We start from the raw sequence: 14,745 nt of genomic DNA, 5'->3' as shown, positions 1-14,745 counted from the left end.
AGAGCTGAGAACATAAGTCATAAGAAATAAAATTATTTACATCTCCATTGGGTAACATGTCTGTGACCATCCAGCCTCCAGGAAGCAGTAGTGTAAAAAAAAGAAACTGAACTGGGAACACAAAAACAAATACTTCATTTGCTGAGAGACTGAGGTAATAGCCTATTTTTTGTGGCCCACCGGAAATTATGTTTACCCATGCAGAAGATTAGGCCAATGACCCATCACAAGCATTTGGAACAGGTCTACACTGCAATTAAAAATCTGCTTCAGGCCTCTGCCAGCTGACTTGGGCTCACAGGGCTCAGGCTAAGGGGCTGTTTAATTGCAGTGTACAGGTTTGGGCTCCAAGACTCCATGAGATGGGAGGGTCCCAGAGCCCGAGCCTGAACCTCTACAGTGCAACTGATCAGCCCCTTAGCCCAAGCCCAAGCCATCTGGGACAGGCCAGCCATGGGTATCTAACTGCAGTGTAGACATACCCTTAGACACAATTTATGCCATCCCTTCACTGGATTCTGAGTGCCCCCCGCCCCATCTGTCTCTTGGGATGACAGATAAGTCATTGTAGCTTTGAAAAAGGATAATCTTTCTTCTCCGCTACTATTCTAAGTAGTAGTAATAAGATCTGCTACCTGTCAGCATCACCTCTCAGCCTCTCATTAATGTTACATTAATTGTGCTGAGTTGCATATGTACTCCATGGGATGAATTACCAATTGCTGCCAGGACTTTAAAAGAGACTTTCACAAGTCAAGTAAGACTAGGTAGTAGAGAAAAGCATACTACTTCTAAGGAAATAGCAACTTACATCAGTAATTTCCTTTTTGTATTAAAAACGGTCCTATATAAAGACAATGCAGCTGTAACCCTGCTCTTATCGAGAGATGGTCCCAGATTCCCTGGGCTGCAGACCTGTGCTCTACACAACACTGGAAAGAGGGAGCAGAGTCCCCAGTATATGCATTTAAGTTTTTTAAAAAAGAAAGTCCGTCAAGTAGCTGAACAGGAAAGAAATCTAAGGTATTTAAAAAACATCCCTTATTACATCATAAAGAGTAACCATATGCACCAAAAACCAATCAGATCACATTCAGTAAGTGGGAGAAATTAATAAGTCAAAGTAAGGTCTGCACTTCCAGAAATGCAGAGGATGAAGTCACTGACAATACCCCAGCAAGAATACCACAGTGTAAATGCCTGCATAGATTAGACTTATAAAGGTTTCATCAGGATTTCTCATTCTTGCCCCATACAGAGTTCACCAGCATGGTAGGTAAGAGTAAGGTGAATGGAGCAACGTCAAAAAAGTGAAAACTCTATGCTCCTGAAAGAACATCTTGGCATTGTCAGGGTAGTTTAAAGAGCCAGTTCTGTCTGTGGCAAAAACAAAGTTAACAATTGTCAGACTTCTGACTAAATTCCTCTCTTTGTGCATCACTAAAGAGGTCACACATTCTCCATGAAGATGGGATAGGGTTTTAGTTTATAACTGGTATGCACACTATTAGAGGAGGAAATACCTGCTCATCTATGGTTAGAACCTCAAAGCAGTTATTACAATTAAAATATATTTAACCTATAGGCCAAACCTAAGAGTCCCCAGTCAGACTAACCAGTTGCTGGATGATAGGAGAATATTGCATTCTGATTCTTCAGTAAAATGCTACCTGTCACAAGGTGACTGACCCTTTTAAAGAAGTGGGGGCTCAGTCTCATCTGTGAATGATCAGCTACTTCCCAGCTGAGACTGATCAAGTGATTATACAAGCCAACAAGTGTCTCAGTTGAGCAAGCAAGCTGTGGGGAGCAGATGGCTCTCTGTGGCTGGCCTGAAGCAGTGGGAAAGAGGCTTCTGGGCCCCTAGAGCCTGCTTTGGTATGGGGACTAGCTTTATTTGGTGTTACTTTGTGAGTCTTATGGTTGAGGAATAAAACTGTACCCTGAAGGAAGGCCCTGAACAGATTTTGGGTGCTGCCTTAGTCTTTCCTGGGCTGGAGGAGACAAGCCGGTGCCTACGTTACCTTTGCTGAGAAAGCAAGCTCACCGATTCCTGATGTCTTCTTATCATAGGACCAACAGCTGTTAAGGCCAACAGTATATAAAGAATTCACCACAGAACCTACTCTTAAAGGAACCATAGAGTGGCCACCTCTGGGGCTGGCTTCAGAGACTTTAGAGGAATCTTATTCTAGAGCACACAGCCATTCTTCTTAATAATTACTGGGGTGCTCCCTGCATAAGTGACCCCCTTCAGACACACCAGTCTAAACATCCGTAAATGGGCACACAGTTACCACATCACCCACACCTCTTTCCCCCCAGTTCCCCAACCTGAGCCATCATGAATTATGCTCACAGCATTAAACATACAATAAGTGATAGAGAGGGATCATTTAAGATATTCTGGTGTGGACAGCATTCTCTTGGAAGCATGCTGAAACTTACAAAATAAAAAGCATTGTAATTAGCAAGCTGTTATGCTCTGAAAATCAATTACTGCTTGGGTTTTGTTAGAGACAGAGCTCACATAAAGTAGCCCCACTTTTCATCCTACTGAGGGAAAGAAAGGAGGGAGAAGAAAGATCCCGCTCACCCTACACAGCTGAAGTGTGACAGGTGAGTCTATACACATCAGTCCTACAAGAGTATTTGAAGGTCTCTTAGAATGATAAATGGCTCCTCTCTCACATGCTCTCTGCTTCCCTAGTATCACAGCCATATGCCTGGGCTTAAGAGAAAGCCCACCGAAATTAAGGTAATGCAACAATGAATGAATTGCAACCAGAGCAATGAATTCATAACAGCAGAGAAATAAAAGGGCTGCATTAGCATTCCTGCTCAGAGTGCAATGAACTGATGATGCACAGCTCACTTTATGGAGCACACTTTGTGTGTCAGAGCAACTCACAGCAGAAAAGACAAAACAAATGCTTTCTAACAAAACACCTACTGTCCAAGTCACAAATATAGACACTGTCTTTTTTGCCAGCCCACTCCCACAAAAATGTTAATCTTATTTAAATACTGTGGGCCTGCTTTTCCTCTCAATTATACCCTCTCAGTTCCATTTAACTCACTGGAGTTGTACTGGGGCAGACCGTTATGAAGAGAATCTGGCCCTATATTGTTAGTATACAGAAGGCTCTCTGAAGAGAGAGAGGCCGTAATTTTAAAGCATAACCTGGGCTAGCCCTGCATACAGCGCTCCGAACAGATGTACTGAGGGGGCATATTCTAGCAACTGTGAACCTTATGGCTATTACTACCTTAGTTTTCTAACACCAAGTGTCAGTTTTGTATCACAGTTACATTCCAAAAGCAAGGCTAGCTTATGTAGGGGGCAGGAAAAGTTGCAAGGGTATTATATGGAGCCTGGAAGCCTTGGTAGTGTCATTTGACATACAAAGTTTAAGGCAAATAATTTTATCTGGTGGGCAAATAAAATACCATTTGCTTTTTCATCATCATGCTAAGGGTGGGTGATTAGATTTTGCGTTTAGGCTGGAAATTTTTTGACGACTGTTTCACACAGTGCAATACTTCACCTCCAGATCAGGCAGAAGGAGGATAAGAAACTCACCTGGACAGGAACAGCCCAGAATAGCAGGCAGAAGATGGAAAGCTGCTGTCCGTTTTACAAGTCTGCCCTCGGCAAAAACCCTCTTTAAAATGACTAAGCACTGGTTAAACCTCCATCTCCATGCACATCAATACGCCCCCGCCCAAACGAGTTCTAATCAGAGAGAGACAAAATAAGGGCAGATGGAAAGACAATGGACAACTACTCCCTAGTGGCAAAGCGGGTTATTAACTCAAAATTGTTCTGTGTAAGGTGAGCAGATTGTTCCTGTTTATAATTTACTCTTCTTCTGGGATCCTGTTAATATCTCTTTACTGTCACTGAGATAGCTTTAGTAAAGCTAGGGCTCCGATGGCTGTAGGGTTGGATGGGTGCCCGAAGTAACTCTCAAACTCTTCCTTTATTCATCACATTGAAGGATATTTGTAAATGATGCAGGAATAAGAACCTATGATCATAAAAGTGCATGAGAAAATTACTGTCCAATATGTCCACTATGGTAGGGTGCAAGCTTCATTTTGTGCATGTTTGCTTTACAATCACTCTTCATTTTCATCAGGGATTTCAATCACTGTTGTTTAGAATAATGACGGGTTATATTTGGAATCCTAGGAAATGAGCAGTATAGAAAGCCCTGTAGCTCAGCTATTGCAAAGTAAGCACAGCATCCAGAATGTTTGATACTAGTATTGCATATATGGAAGGTGAAGTGGCTGAAGAAAGCATGGATGTGATATGAGATACCAGGGCCGGCTCCAGGCACCAGCTTTCCAAGCAGGTGCTTGGGGCGTCATTCAGAATGGGGCAGCAGTTCGTGTCCCGCAGCGGCAATTCGGCGGCAGCTCCACCGCTTTTCCTGGAGTGGTGGCAATTTAGTGGCAGCGGCAATTCGGCGGCAACTGCTTGGGGCGGCAAAATTGGTAGAGCCGCCCCTGTGAGATACTAAGCCATTTGTTACAATGCACAGAGGCTTGGAGGTAAGTGGGAAAGGTGAAGTCACTAGGAACCAACCATTTAGGCCAGAGAAATGGCATGTTAAATTTCTACTGGGGCTTTCATCATGAAGCGTTTTACACGCTATAGAAACAGAGCATGAGCAAAATGCAAACCCCGTGCAGCAGGAAGGCAACAGTAGAGAGGCAGAGAAAGGAAATTTTGGCAAGGACACAATGCAAATTCCTCCTCTTACAAAGAGGGCCATGAAATTTTTAGTATCCACAAAGAACATTGATTTTTAAAAGGACTTTATCCAACATACATGCACTTGTACATAGGCTAGATTAAGGCAGTCTAGCCCCTAGGAATACCCTTATATGGAGGCCTTGACAGTCCTGTCACCCTTTAACTGGGGTGGTAGTGGAAAGGGCCACCCACACAAAAGCTGAGGTCTCCACCACCACTACTCTTCGGACTAGTAGAGGCCTCTCCTAATCTCTGGGCCACCAGATAAGAATGGCCATACTGGGTCACACCAATGGTCCATCTAGCCCAGTATCCTGTCTTCTGACAGTAGCCGGTGCTAGACGCTCCAGAGGGAATGAACAGAACAGGGCAATTATCGAGTGATCCATCTCCTGTCGTCCAGTCCCAACGTCTGGCAGTCAGAGGCTTAGGGACACCCAGAGCATGGATTTGCATCCCTGATTATCTTGACTAACAGCCACCGATGGACCTATCCTTCATGAATTTATCTAGTTCTTTTTTGAACCCAGTTATTCTTGTGTCCTTCAAAACATCCCTTGGCAATGAGTTCCACAAGTTGATTGTGCGTTGTGTGAAGAAGTACTTCCTTTTGTTTGTTTTAAACCTGCTGCCTATTAATTTCATTGGGTGACTGTTGGTTCTTGTGTTACATGAGGGGGTAAACAACACTTCCTTATTCACTTTCTCCACACCTTTCATGACTTTATAGATTTCTATCATATTCTGCCCCCACCACCTTATCTCTCTTCTAAGATGAGCAGTCCCAGTCTATTTAATCTCTCCTCAAATGGAAGCTGTTCCATACCTCTAATAATTTCTGTTGCCCTTCTCTATACATTTTCTAAGATAGGACGACCGAACTGTACACAATATTCAAGGTGTGGGTGTAGCATGGATGTATATAGTAGCATTATGATATTTTCTTTATTATCTATCCTTTTCCTAATGGTTTCTTTTAGCATATCTGAAGCTGCTGCAGAGTCCAGCAACCTTGAAGCAGATTTTAGGTACGATGTGCCATTGAGTAGGTGAGAACTTCTGTACAGGCTGAGGCAGCTGGCCATGAAACCTGTCTTCCCATGGGCTGGGGTCCATCCCAAAAGGAGAGAGAACTCAACCCCTGCCCACCTCAGCAGAGGGCCATGAATGGTAGGGTGGCTTGCAGAGTTTTTCGCTGGGGTGTGATATCAGCAAAGTCCTGCCAGAGCAGCAGGGACCAGCTCCGTTTCAGTGGTCTCGGTGGCCTTTGATGCTGCTTCTCTCTCTGTTGGAGTGGACAGACTCATGGCCAGCTGCCTCCGTCTATGCACAAGGTCTCATTTACTCCATGGCACATTTGACCTAAAATCTACTTCAGGGTCCCTCGACTCTACAGCAGCTTCAGATATGTTGAAAGAATTGAGATTTTTATTAACCAGACGATAGTCAGCACAGTAACCCCTGTGTTATTCTGATATTAAAGTCAATTCGACACTTCTTCCACATTTTCAGCGTACCACAGTGCATCCACAGTTTTTTGGGTTATTAACACAGTTGAGAGAGAATGTGAACACTGCATGGAATGGTCAATAACAACAGGCACAATATTACTTGTCCTGGGCTCCAGGCAATCCAAGCTGGTGCAAGAATTGGAATAGCAATTCATAGTGTTATTTTTAACTATACTCCCCCATTTACAGAAGTGTTGTTGCCTCTCCTGATCTCTCTCTTACATTAAGCTGTATTCCAAAATTGTTATCAGCACCTTTGTCAAAAAGATGCAGTTGACTTTCAGTGATTGTGAAGAGCATATCATAAATGAATGAATAAGAACAGCAAAATAGGCACCGAAGTGTTAGTTACAATAGACCCAGCCAGACAGAAGCTCAACATAAACAAACTAATCAGTTCCAATGAGTACACCAGGGCATCTTCATGGAGGCAGCAATGCATCACTGGGTTCTAACGACTTAACACCATTTGTTACCTACCGGCTGCAATTTTGAAAGGACACTAAACCATCTGCAGCCAGATCAAAAGTCCCACACTAAACAGAACATGAAGAACTGCTTTACCTCTGTCATCCCATTACCTTAAATGGTTCATTCTTACCATACTCCCCAATTCAGCCCATCCATCGATTCCATTGTTCATTTAGGATCCTACATATGTAGGATGCTACAAGTCTTTTGAAGACTATTAGAATACATGTAACACTTTCCTGAGCGTCAAGGAACTCCCAGTCTCTATTCAAGCCTAAATTAATTGTATCCAGTTTGCAAATTAATTCCAATTCAGCAGTCTCTCATTGGAGTCTGTTTTTGAAGGCTTTTTGTTGTAATATTGAGACTTTTAGGTCTGTAATCGAGTGACCAGAGAGATTGACGTGTTCTCTGACTGGTTTTTGAATGTTATAATTCTTGACATAATTATAATATGTAATCTGATTTCTGACATCTGATTTGTGTCCATTTATTCTTTTACGTAGAGACTGTCCAGTTTGACCAATGTACATGGCAGAGGCGTATTGCTGGCACATGATGGCATATATCACAGACTCCAACGAGAGACTGCTGATTTGAAATTAATTTGCAAACTGGATACAATTAACTTAGGCTTGAATAGAGACTGGAAGTGGATGGGTCATTATACAAAGTAAAACTATTTCCCCATGTTTATTTCCCCCACCTCAACCCCACACTGTTCCTCAGACATTCTTGTTAACTGCTGGAAATGGCCCACCATGATTATCACTACAAAAGGTTTTCTCTCCCCCCACACCCCGCTCTCCTCCTGGTTTTAGCTAACTTAAGTGATCACTCTCCTTACAGCGTGTATGGTAACACCCATTGTTTCATGTTCTGTGTGTATATAAATCTCCTCACTGTATTTTCCACTGAAGGCATCCGATGCAGTGAGCTGTAGCTCACGAAAGCTTATGCTCAAATAAATTGGTTAGTCTCTAAGCTGCCAATAGTACTCCTTTTCTTTTTAGAGTTATGATAGTAAGCATTAAAGAAATAACTACATTTCGGAAAGGTTATAAACCCGCATGCTTTGGGACATAAAACTACTTCTAACTAATGGGGGGTGGGAAGAAACTTTCCTTGTTAGGGCAATGAGTTGGTTATTCCATAATTGCTTTCTGGAGAGTTTCTTGTACCTTTCTCCGGCCACTGTTGAAGACATGATAATGAACCAGCCCCTATATTTAACAATTCACTTTCCCCCTTCTTTCTAATTCTTGGATTTAACATTTCAGCATGCATGCATTTTCTCATTTTAAAAAGGATAACATTTAATTTAGGATTGAATAAGAGTTACATAATGTAACAGTAACCACAGGGGTCAGCATGCACTGATTCTCATTTTACTTGTTCACTTTCGTAGCATAAGATTATAAAGGAGATTGGGTCCCTTCAGTTTACATTAGGGGTCTCAAACTCCCGTCCCATGGGCCAGCTGCGGCCGAGAACCTCCACAATGTGGCCTGGGGGCTCCAGCAATTTTGGGGCTGGGTCTCTCCCTTGGCCCTGCCTGCTGCTCCCGGGCGCTCCCCTACAGGCAATTTACAATGGCCCGGGGCCCTGCCCACCACCGGCAGCACAGGGGAGCTGAGTGGTGTCTGCCTGCTTGCTCCACATGTCTGCTGGCCCCTCCCTGCGACACCGGGGCGGGGTGGGGCTGTGTCTCTGCACGCTGCCCCCGCCCTAAGCACCCCTGTGGCCAATGGGAAGCTGCGGGGGTTGTGCCTGGGGGCAGCTGCGCGCGGAAGCCCCCTGGCCTGCCCTGCCTTGGAGCCCCAGGTAAGCACTGCACCCCGACCCCCTCCCAGAGCATGCGACCCCACCTCCTGCCCCAGCCCAGAGCCTGCACCCAGCACCCAAACTCCATCCCAGAGCCTGCACCCCAACCCCCTTCACCCAAACTCCCTCCCAGAGCCTGGTGGTGCACAGATTCATATTCTTTAAAACTGCTTTATAGGTAGGTAGCTTTACATTGCATTGGATTGGGTAAGGCTGGGAACAACAGCTTCTTTTACAGTCACTGAGCTTGAATAAATTTTTGCCCTGCCTAGATTGCTAGAGAAACAAAAGTTATATTATATTAAAACTGGTTCCAAAACAAAAAACTAGGCCAAATCCAGGTATACCTGAAGCTAACGGGAGCTGGCGGTGTTAAGGATCCCTGAATATCAAGCCATGTATTTAGAGGGCTTAACTAGTGTTAGGTTCCTGAAGTCAGGCAGCTAAGTTTGAATATTCTGACGGAAGTGTCTTGCTTAAGACTGTGGAAGGAGTCGGAGGCACAACTAGGACTATACCTCTAGTGTTCCTGGATTTCAGTCCCACGATCAGTCCATTGGACTATGCTGCTTCTCACAATCTTTAATCTAAAGACATACGGCTTTTCAAATGGAATTTCAGACATTATAGACGAGCAGAGAAATGAAGTACTCTTACCTGCATTCCTCATCGTTGCTCTGCAGGAAAAACAAAAACAGAAGCAGTGTTGGGTTTATCACTTTTCAAACATTTTAGTAATCTATTTACTATTGCATAGGCACATTCAGGGCTGGCTGTCTTTAAAGGCAGGAAAGTGTTTATACTCCAACAGCTGAGGTCATCATGATCACATTTAAAAATCACAGGCTTGGCTTGACCAGCGATCAAGAGGGACAGGTCATTGTTTATTATAAGGCCTACGTAGCCCAATATCCCCCAGCAGTATGCAATCACATCAATTTCCAATACAGTTGAAATATTTTCACATCCTTTAGGCCCCATTTTCCTCCCACCTGCACCAAAGGAGAATCTGGCTTAATGCAATCCCTTTGTGGTAACACCATCCTGTTACCTGCTACACAGACAGGTTGATCAGATATCCAGCATGTGTGGAAGCAGATGGTGTGTAAATGCACAAGGGCCTAATATTACCTGGCATCCGATAGTCTACATTTCTATATACACAGGGGAGTTTAAATAGTAACTACATATAAAGCAAAACATTCTGGGCTTGATTTTCAGTTCACATACACTGGTAAAGAAGAAATAGCTCCACTGAAGTCAATGAAAGTACACAGATGTAAAACTGGTGAGAGACAGAATCAGTCACTCTTCATTAAAGCTATTCATTCAGTACAAGAGCAGTAAAACTATTTAAACGAGCATTGCAATCACATCCGTCAAAAATTCTATGCAAATTGCAGTATTTCCACAATGGGGATATACAAACAACACTCCCATTCCACTGCCTTCCTCGGGAGAAAAGCAAAAGAAAAGAGCTATGTTAAGCAAGCAAGAAATCAGCTGATTTCTGATTGCTTGGACAGTCTGATAGGAAATATTATATGAACCAGCAGAGTCATGCAATTTCATGATTTTCATAACTAGGCAACTCAACGTATCTACAGCATACCTCAATACATCTTTAAATGCTTAAATCATTTGCCTTATAGAACAGCTGACACCTGATGGACAAAAACTTGACATTACCTTAGATAATTATGAAGGAGAAAATTATCTGTAAGCAAAGCTAAGGACACACGCACAAGTGGCAATTGTGTGGATTGTCATGTCCCCCAAGTCAAGTCACTATTCTGCATCCCATCAGAAACGTTTCCACATCAACCATCCACTGCAGCAAAGAATCATGGCCAAATTTGGTTGCTCACCCCAGTATCTTTCACCTGTGTATCTGAGGTCAGTAACCAACCGCCCACTTGCTGAAGCAGACTTTGGTTTGTTCTTGCTGCACCCAAGATTGACATGTACCAATCAGCCTTCCAATCACAGAGAGAAAAGTTCAAGGGCCACAGTCAGGCTAAAAGCACAGTCAGACTTTTAAAAAGCATGTTCTTTTTCCTAGGTTACTAATCTAACCTTAGATTAAGAGAATTCCCACAAGTTTGATTTACTTTTCAATGCTATTTCTCTAGTTCCTTTCATTTCTCTCAGCTTGGACCTTCACTTCTCTTTTATAGTTAAATCTGGAGAGCAGAATTAGATCTACTTCAGTGTAAATCACAATCAGGTTTCTAAACAATTTCACTTTTAGGTTTTCAGGTACCAACACTAGGCTGCAAGCGTTTGGGTTGCAAGCTCCATGGACTAGGCTTATTCATTTAGAGAAAACACCCCATCCTCCCCCACGCCAACTTTCCACTGGAGTTTTGAAAATTCTACAAAACCGTATTTATTTACAAAGAATAATGAGGAGTGGACTGTTCACTTTGAATTCTACAACTAAGTACGGAGACTCCAGACACAAATTAATTCACAACCCTACCAGAAGTCATGCTGTTCCACCAGTGAATCCAAATTTCAATTTCTGGCACACAGTGGGACAACTCAACCTCAGGTGTAACTGCACTGAAGTTAAAGGATTCTTAACATGGATTGATTTGCTCCATTGTTTCTGAAGTAGGGGGCTAAATTCTGCCCTTGGTGAGGCTGTGCAAGGCTGCTGACTCCAGCAGGGTTGCATGATTGTAACCAAGAACAGAATTTGGCTTTTTAGGCTTGATTCAATCACTGTCTTGCACTTGATGTAGTCATATACAATAATACAAGGGAATGCAAAGCGGGTATAAGATTACCAAAGCAGATCAGTAGCACTCTTACATCCACTTCACAATCACTGTGCTTCGGGCAAAGGTGGCTTCAAGCTTTCTTTGAGTTCCCTGTGTTCTGGGCTTGGCAGAGCTCTGTCTGGCCCTCAGAAAAACTACAATAGCCTCAGGGTTACTCTACCCTTTCTAATCTAGGTTTCAGAGTAACAGCCGTGTTAGTCTGTATTCGCAAAAAGAAAAGGAGTACTTATGGTACCTTAGACTAACCAATTTATTTGAGCATAAGCTTTCATGAGCTACAGCTCACTTCATCGGATGCATACTGTGGAAACTGCAGAAGACATTATATACACAGAGACCATGAAATAATACCTCCTCCCAACCCACTCTCCTGCTGATAATAGCTTATCTAAAGTGATCACTCTCCTTACAATGTGTATGATAATCAAGTTGGGCCATTTCCAGCACAAATCCAGGTTCTCTTACCCTCATGGTCTCTGTGTATATAATGTCTTCTGCAGTTTCCACAGTATGCATCCGATGATGAAGTGAGCTGTAGCTCACGAAAGCTTATGCTCAAATAAATTGGTTAGTCTCTAAGGTGCCACAAGTACTCCTTTTCTTTTTTCCTTTCTAATCTACACTCTGTTTCCCCTGGCTCCCAGAAAGGAGAGAATAGCCAGAGAAGAACGTGCTGCAGACACATTTCCCAGTTCAATTTCCCAGCTGGGTCTGCCTGCTGTTGCAGGCTGGGAGCTCCCCCTAAACCCCAGCAGTATTTAGGAGTCTTGTTATATTGTAAGAGCAGCATAAAGGGGCCTTTGGGTAACAGAATTGGACCCTTTACAGTTGGAATGTACAAGATTCAAGCCAGTGGTGACTCAAATTCAAGACAGTGATCTTGAACCAGGGACTGGTAGCAAAGCAATTATTATTTATAGTGCAGTAATGCTCCAGTTATGTACCAGGACCCCATTGTGCTAGGTGGAGGTTCTTCAAAGCTTGGTTAAGAGGAAGCACCAGGACACCTTAACAGTTAGACTCATACAAAATTCTGATTTTAAGACCTTCACTTTAAGTGCACAACCTCTAGGTACCAGTGTCAAAATGGCTAGTGTCACGATTTAGCAACACTCTTCTCTCACTGCTGGAGAAACAATCTCTTCATGGTACCACTGCTTTAGGCACTTCAGTGGCAATTCACTGAATAATGTGAAAGCAATTGAAAAAATAGCAATTGAACACAGAATCTAGTGCAGAGATTGGCAACCTTTGGCACACGGTCCATCAGGGAAATCTGCTGGCGGGCCGGGCCGGTTTGTTTACCTGCAGCGTCTGCAGGTTTGGCCGATCGCAGCTCCCACTGGCCAATGGTTGCTGATCCCGGCTCTAGTGGTACCAACAGTGAAAGACTGTTGATTCAACTCCACTATCAGTGTCTTCAGTTCCTTTTACATTACAGGTGCAATTGCATCAAAAGATATTGAGCAGAATTAATTTGTTCCTAGAACTTCTTATGGCTCAAGTTTTAGTTCTTGACCTGCTGGGATTCTTTCCAACTTGAGTTTCTTAATTCATCCCTGCTGTAACTCCAGGAAAGTGGCTACAGTTTCACCAGGGCTGAATTTCAACCACTGTCTGTGAAGATGGTTAAAAGAGATCTTATGTGAAATAAAACCATACATCTTTCCCTCATAGAAAGGATTAAACTGCAAACCTGTATTCCCATATGTGGGCCTTATACAGGTGTTCAATATTAGATAATAAACTCTTTGGGGCAGGGACTCTCTCTTACTAAGCGTACAGTGCCTAGCACAAAGAGGTTCTGATCTTGGTTGGGGCCTTTGGTCGGTACTGTAACAAAAACAAACACAATTCCACATTGATGTACACAACTACCACATGTGAAGAATTGGCTTCCCTTAGCAGGCATATATAAAGTTACCATATCATTATATGGTCTAAACAGTTACAGGAATTTCATTTACCATGTAATGAACACTCCGAAAAGCTAGTGTTTTATGAAGCTTTTACAGTGCTGAAGATAGAGGAAGCATAAATTGATGGGTAAAGTGATAGACAAGGGAGAGGCAAATTGGTTTGGGGAAAAACAAAAGCAAACAAACAAAAAACCCACTGCAGGCTTTTAGAACTGAAGCTGTGCACATTTGAAGTGTTTGACTAGGCTTCCCCTTCCCCTTTCCCTACCACAACCATAATCCCCCCTGCCCTGCCCCCGTCCCCATCTTTGCACTTCGGGATTCAAAGGAGGACTAGAAACAGAAATGCCAGTTACATGAGATTTTTTTTAGTTCAGGTGTGCACCCTCAAGGAGTTTGGCTATAGATGAATTTTGCTTATCTAATCCCAAACTCAGAACTCAGGTAGGGAGAGAAGAGTGCTGTTCAGCCCCTGACCCTTGAGATCTACATATAGTTTAAGAACCAAGGATGGAATACCACTGACCTAGGTGTTTCATTTTCTCAGGAACGCACATGCACTATTATATCTACAATAGTCCTGCTATGCCAAAAATGGGTATCCCAAGTGGAGCGGTGAGGGTGAGGGCAGGCTGGCTGGCTATTGTAACCCTGAAGCTCACCACTTGTTAGCCATGTTACAAGAATGTTAAAGCATTCTCTGGATGTTTTATGAAGCAATAGCACAATTCAAAAATTACAACTGCAGTACACTAGAAATCCACTATTAAGTGGTTACAGGCATTTGGCTTTGTGCCCCTTTAACCACTTAAAGAATGTGAGTATCCAATATGACCGCACAACTCATCCTGCACTATTACTTGCATCTTGGCTTATCACCTCAGACATTTAGTGGCATTTGAGGGCATCTTTAATGTTGACATATGGGAGACTGCTTTCCTGCATCCATCACAACGTTGTGTTGCCTCCTGCCATAATCATTTAATCTGCTCTTAGTTTTTACCTCAGGCTTGAGCAGGGCTAACTCATTGAAGGTGTTCAGCTGCCTTCTGATCTCTGCCATCTCAGTCATCAGCTTTGCCATGTGGACGTTAATTTCCGCCAGCACCTCTGTCACATGAGCAGTGGCCACCGCTTCCTGGAGGTCCACTAGGTGGAGAGCTTTCCGTTCCTCCTCACAGACCAGCCGCCGTACAGTGTCAAACTCCTGCTGAACACACAGTTTCATCTCACTCCGAGTCACCTGCAGGTCACACATACGGGAGAGAACATTGCTTGTCAGAGAACAGCTTTATAGTGCAAGTGTCTGAGCTATCACCCCTTCGGTGATTGTTTGGAAGCAGGCAAAGCATTGAACTGATCCCTGCTCCCCAGGCATCTGAGAACCTCTTCTCCATTGCTGCACCTGTTTGCCCCCAAAACAAAAGCCTATTACAAAATATTTCCAGAAGAGGCCCATTCCTTCAAAC

At 43.4% G+C, this 14,745-nt stretch overlaps 1 protein-coding gene across 8 annotated transcripts in view; it reads right to left on the bottom strand.

Moving 5' to 3' along the window:
• The window catches only part of TRIM44 (tripartite motif containing 44), a 106,573-nt gene that overhangs the window by 53,385 nt on the left and 38,443 nt on the right, over positions 1 to 14,745 (bottom strand). For all 8 annotated transcript variants that reach the window (XR_007357028.2, XR_007357029.2, XR_007357030.2 and 5 more), the window contains 2 exons: positions 14,280 to 14,519; positions 9,229 to 9,248 (listed from right to left, as the gene is read on the bottom strand). Coding sequence is in view for 5 of the 8 variants with exons in the window: in XM_075129518.1 (XP_074985619.1) it covers positions 9,229 to 9,248; positions 14,280 to 14,519 (260 nt within the window). In the remaining 3 variants the exon portion in view is untranslated. The remainder of the gene's footprint in view (positions 1 to 9,228; positions 9,249 to 14,279; positions 14,520 to 14,745) is intronic.

Source organism: Caretta caretta, chromosome 6, assembly GCF_965140235.1.
Source record: "Caretta caretta isolate rCarCar2 chromosome 6, rCarCar1.hap1, whole genome shotgun sequence".
Lineage (NCBI taxonomy): Eukaryota > Metazoa > Chordata > Testudines > Cheloniidae > Caretta > Caretta caretta.
This window is presented reverse-complemented; position numbering and strand designations above follow the sequence as displayed.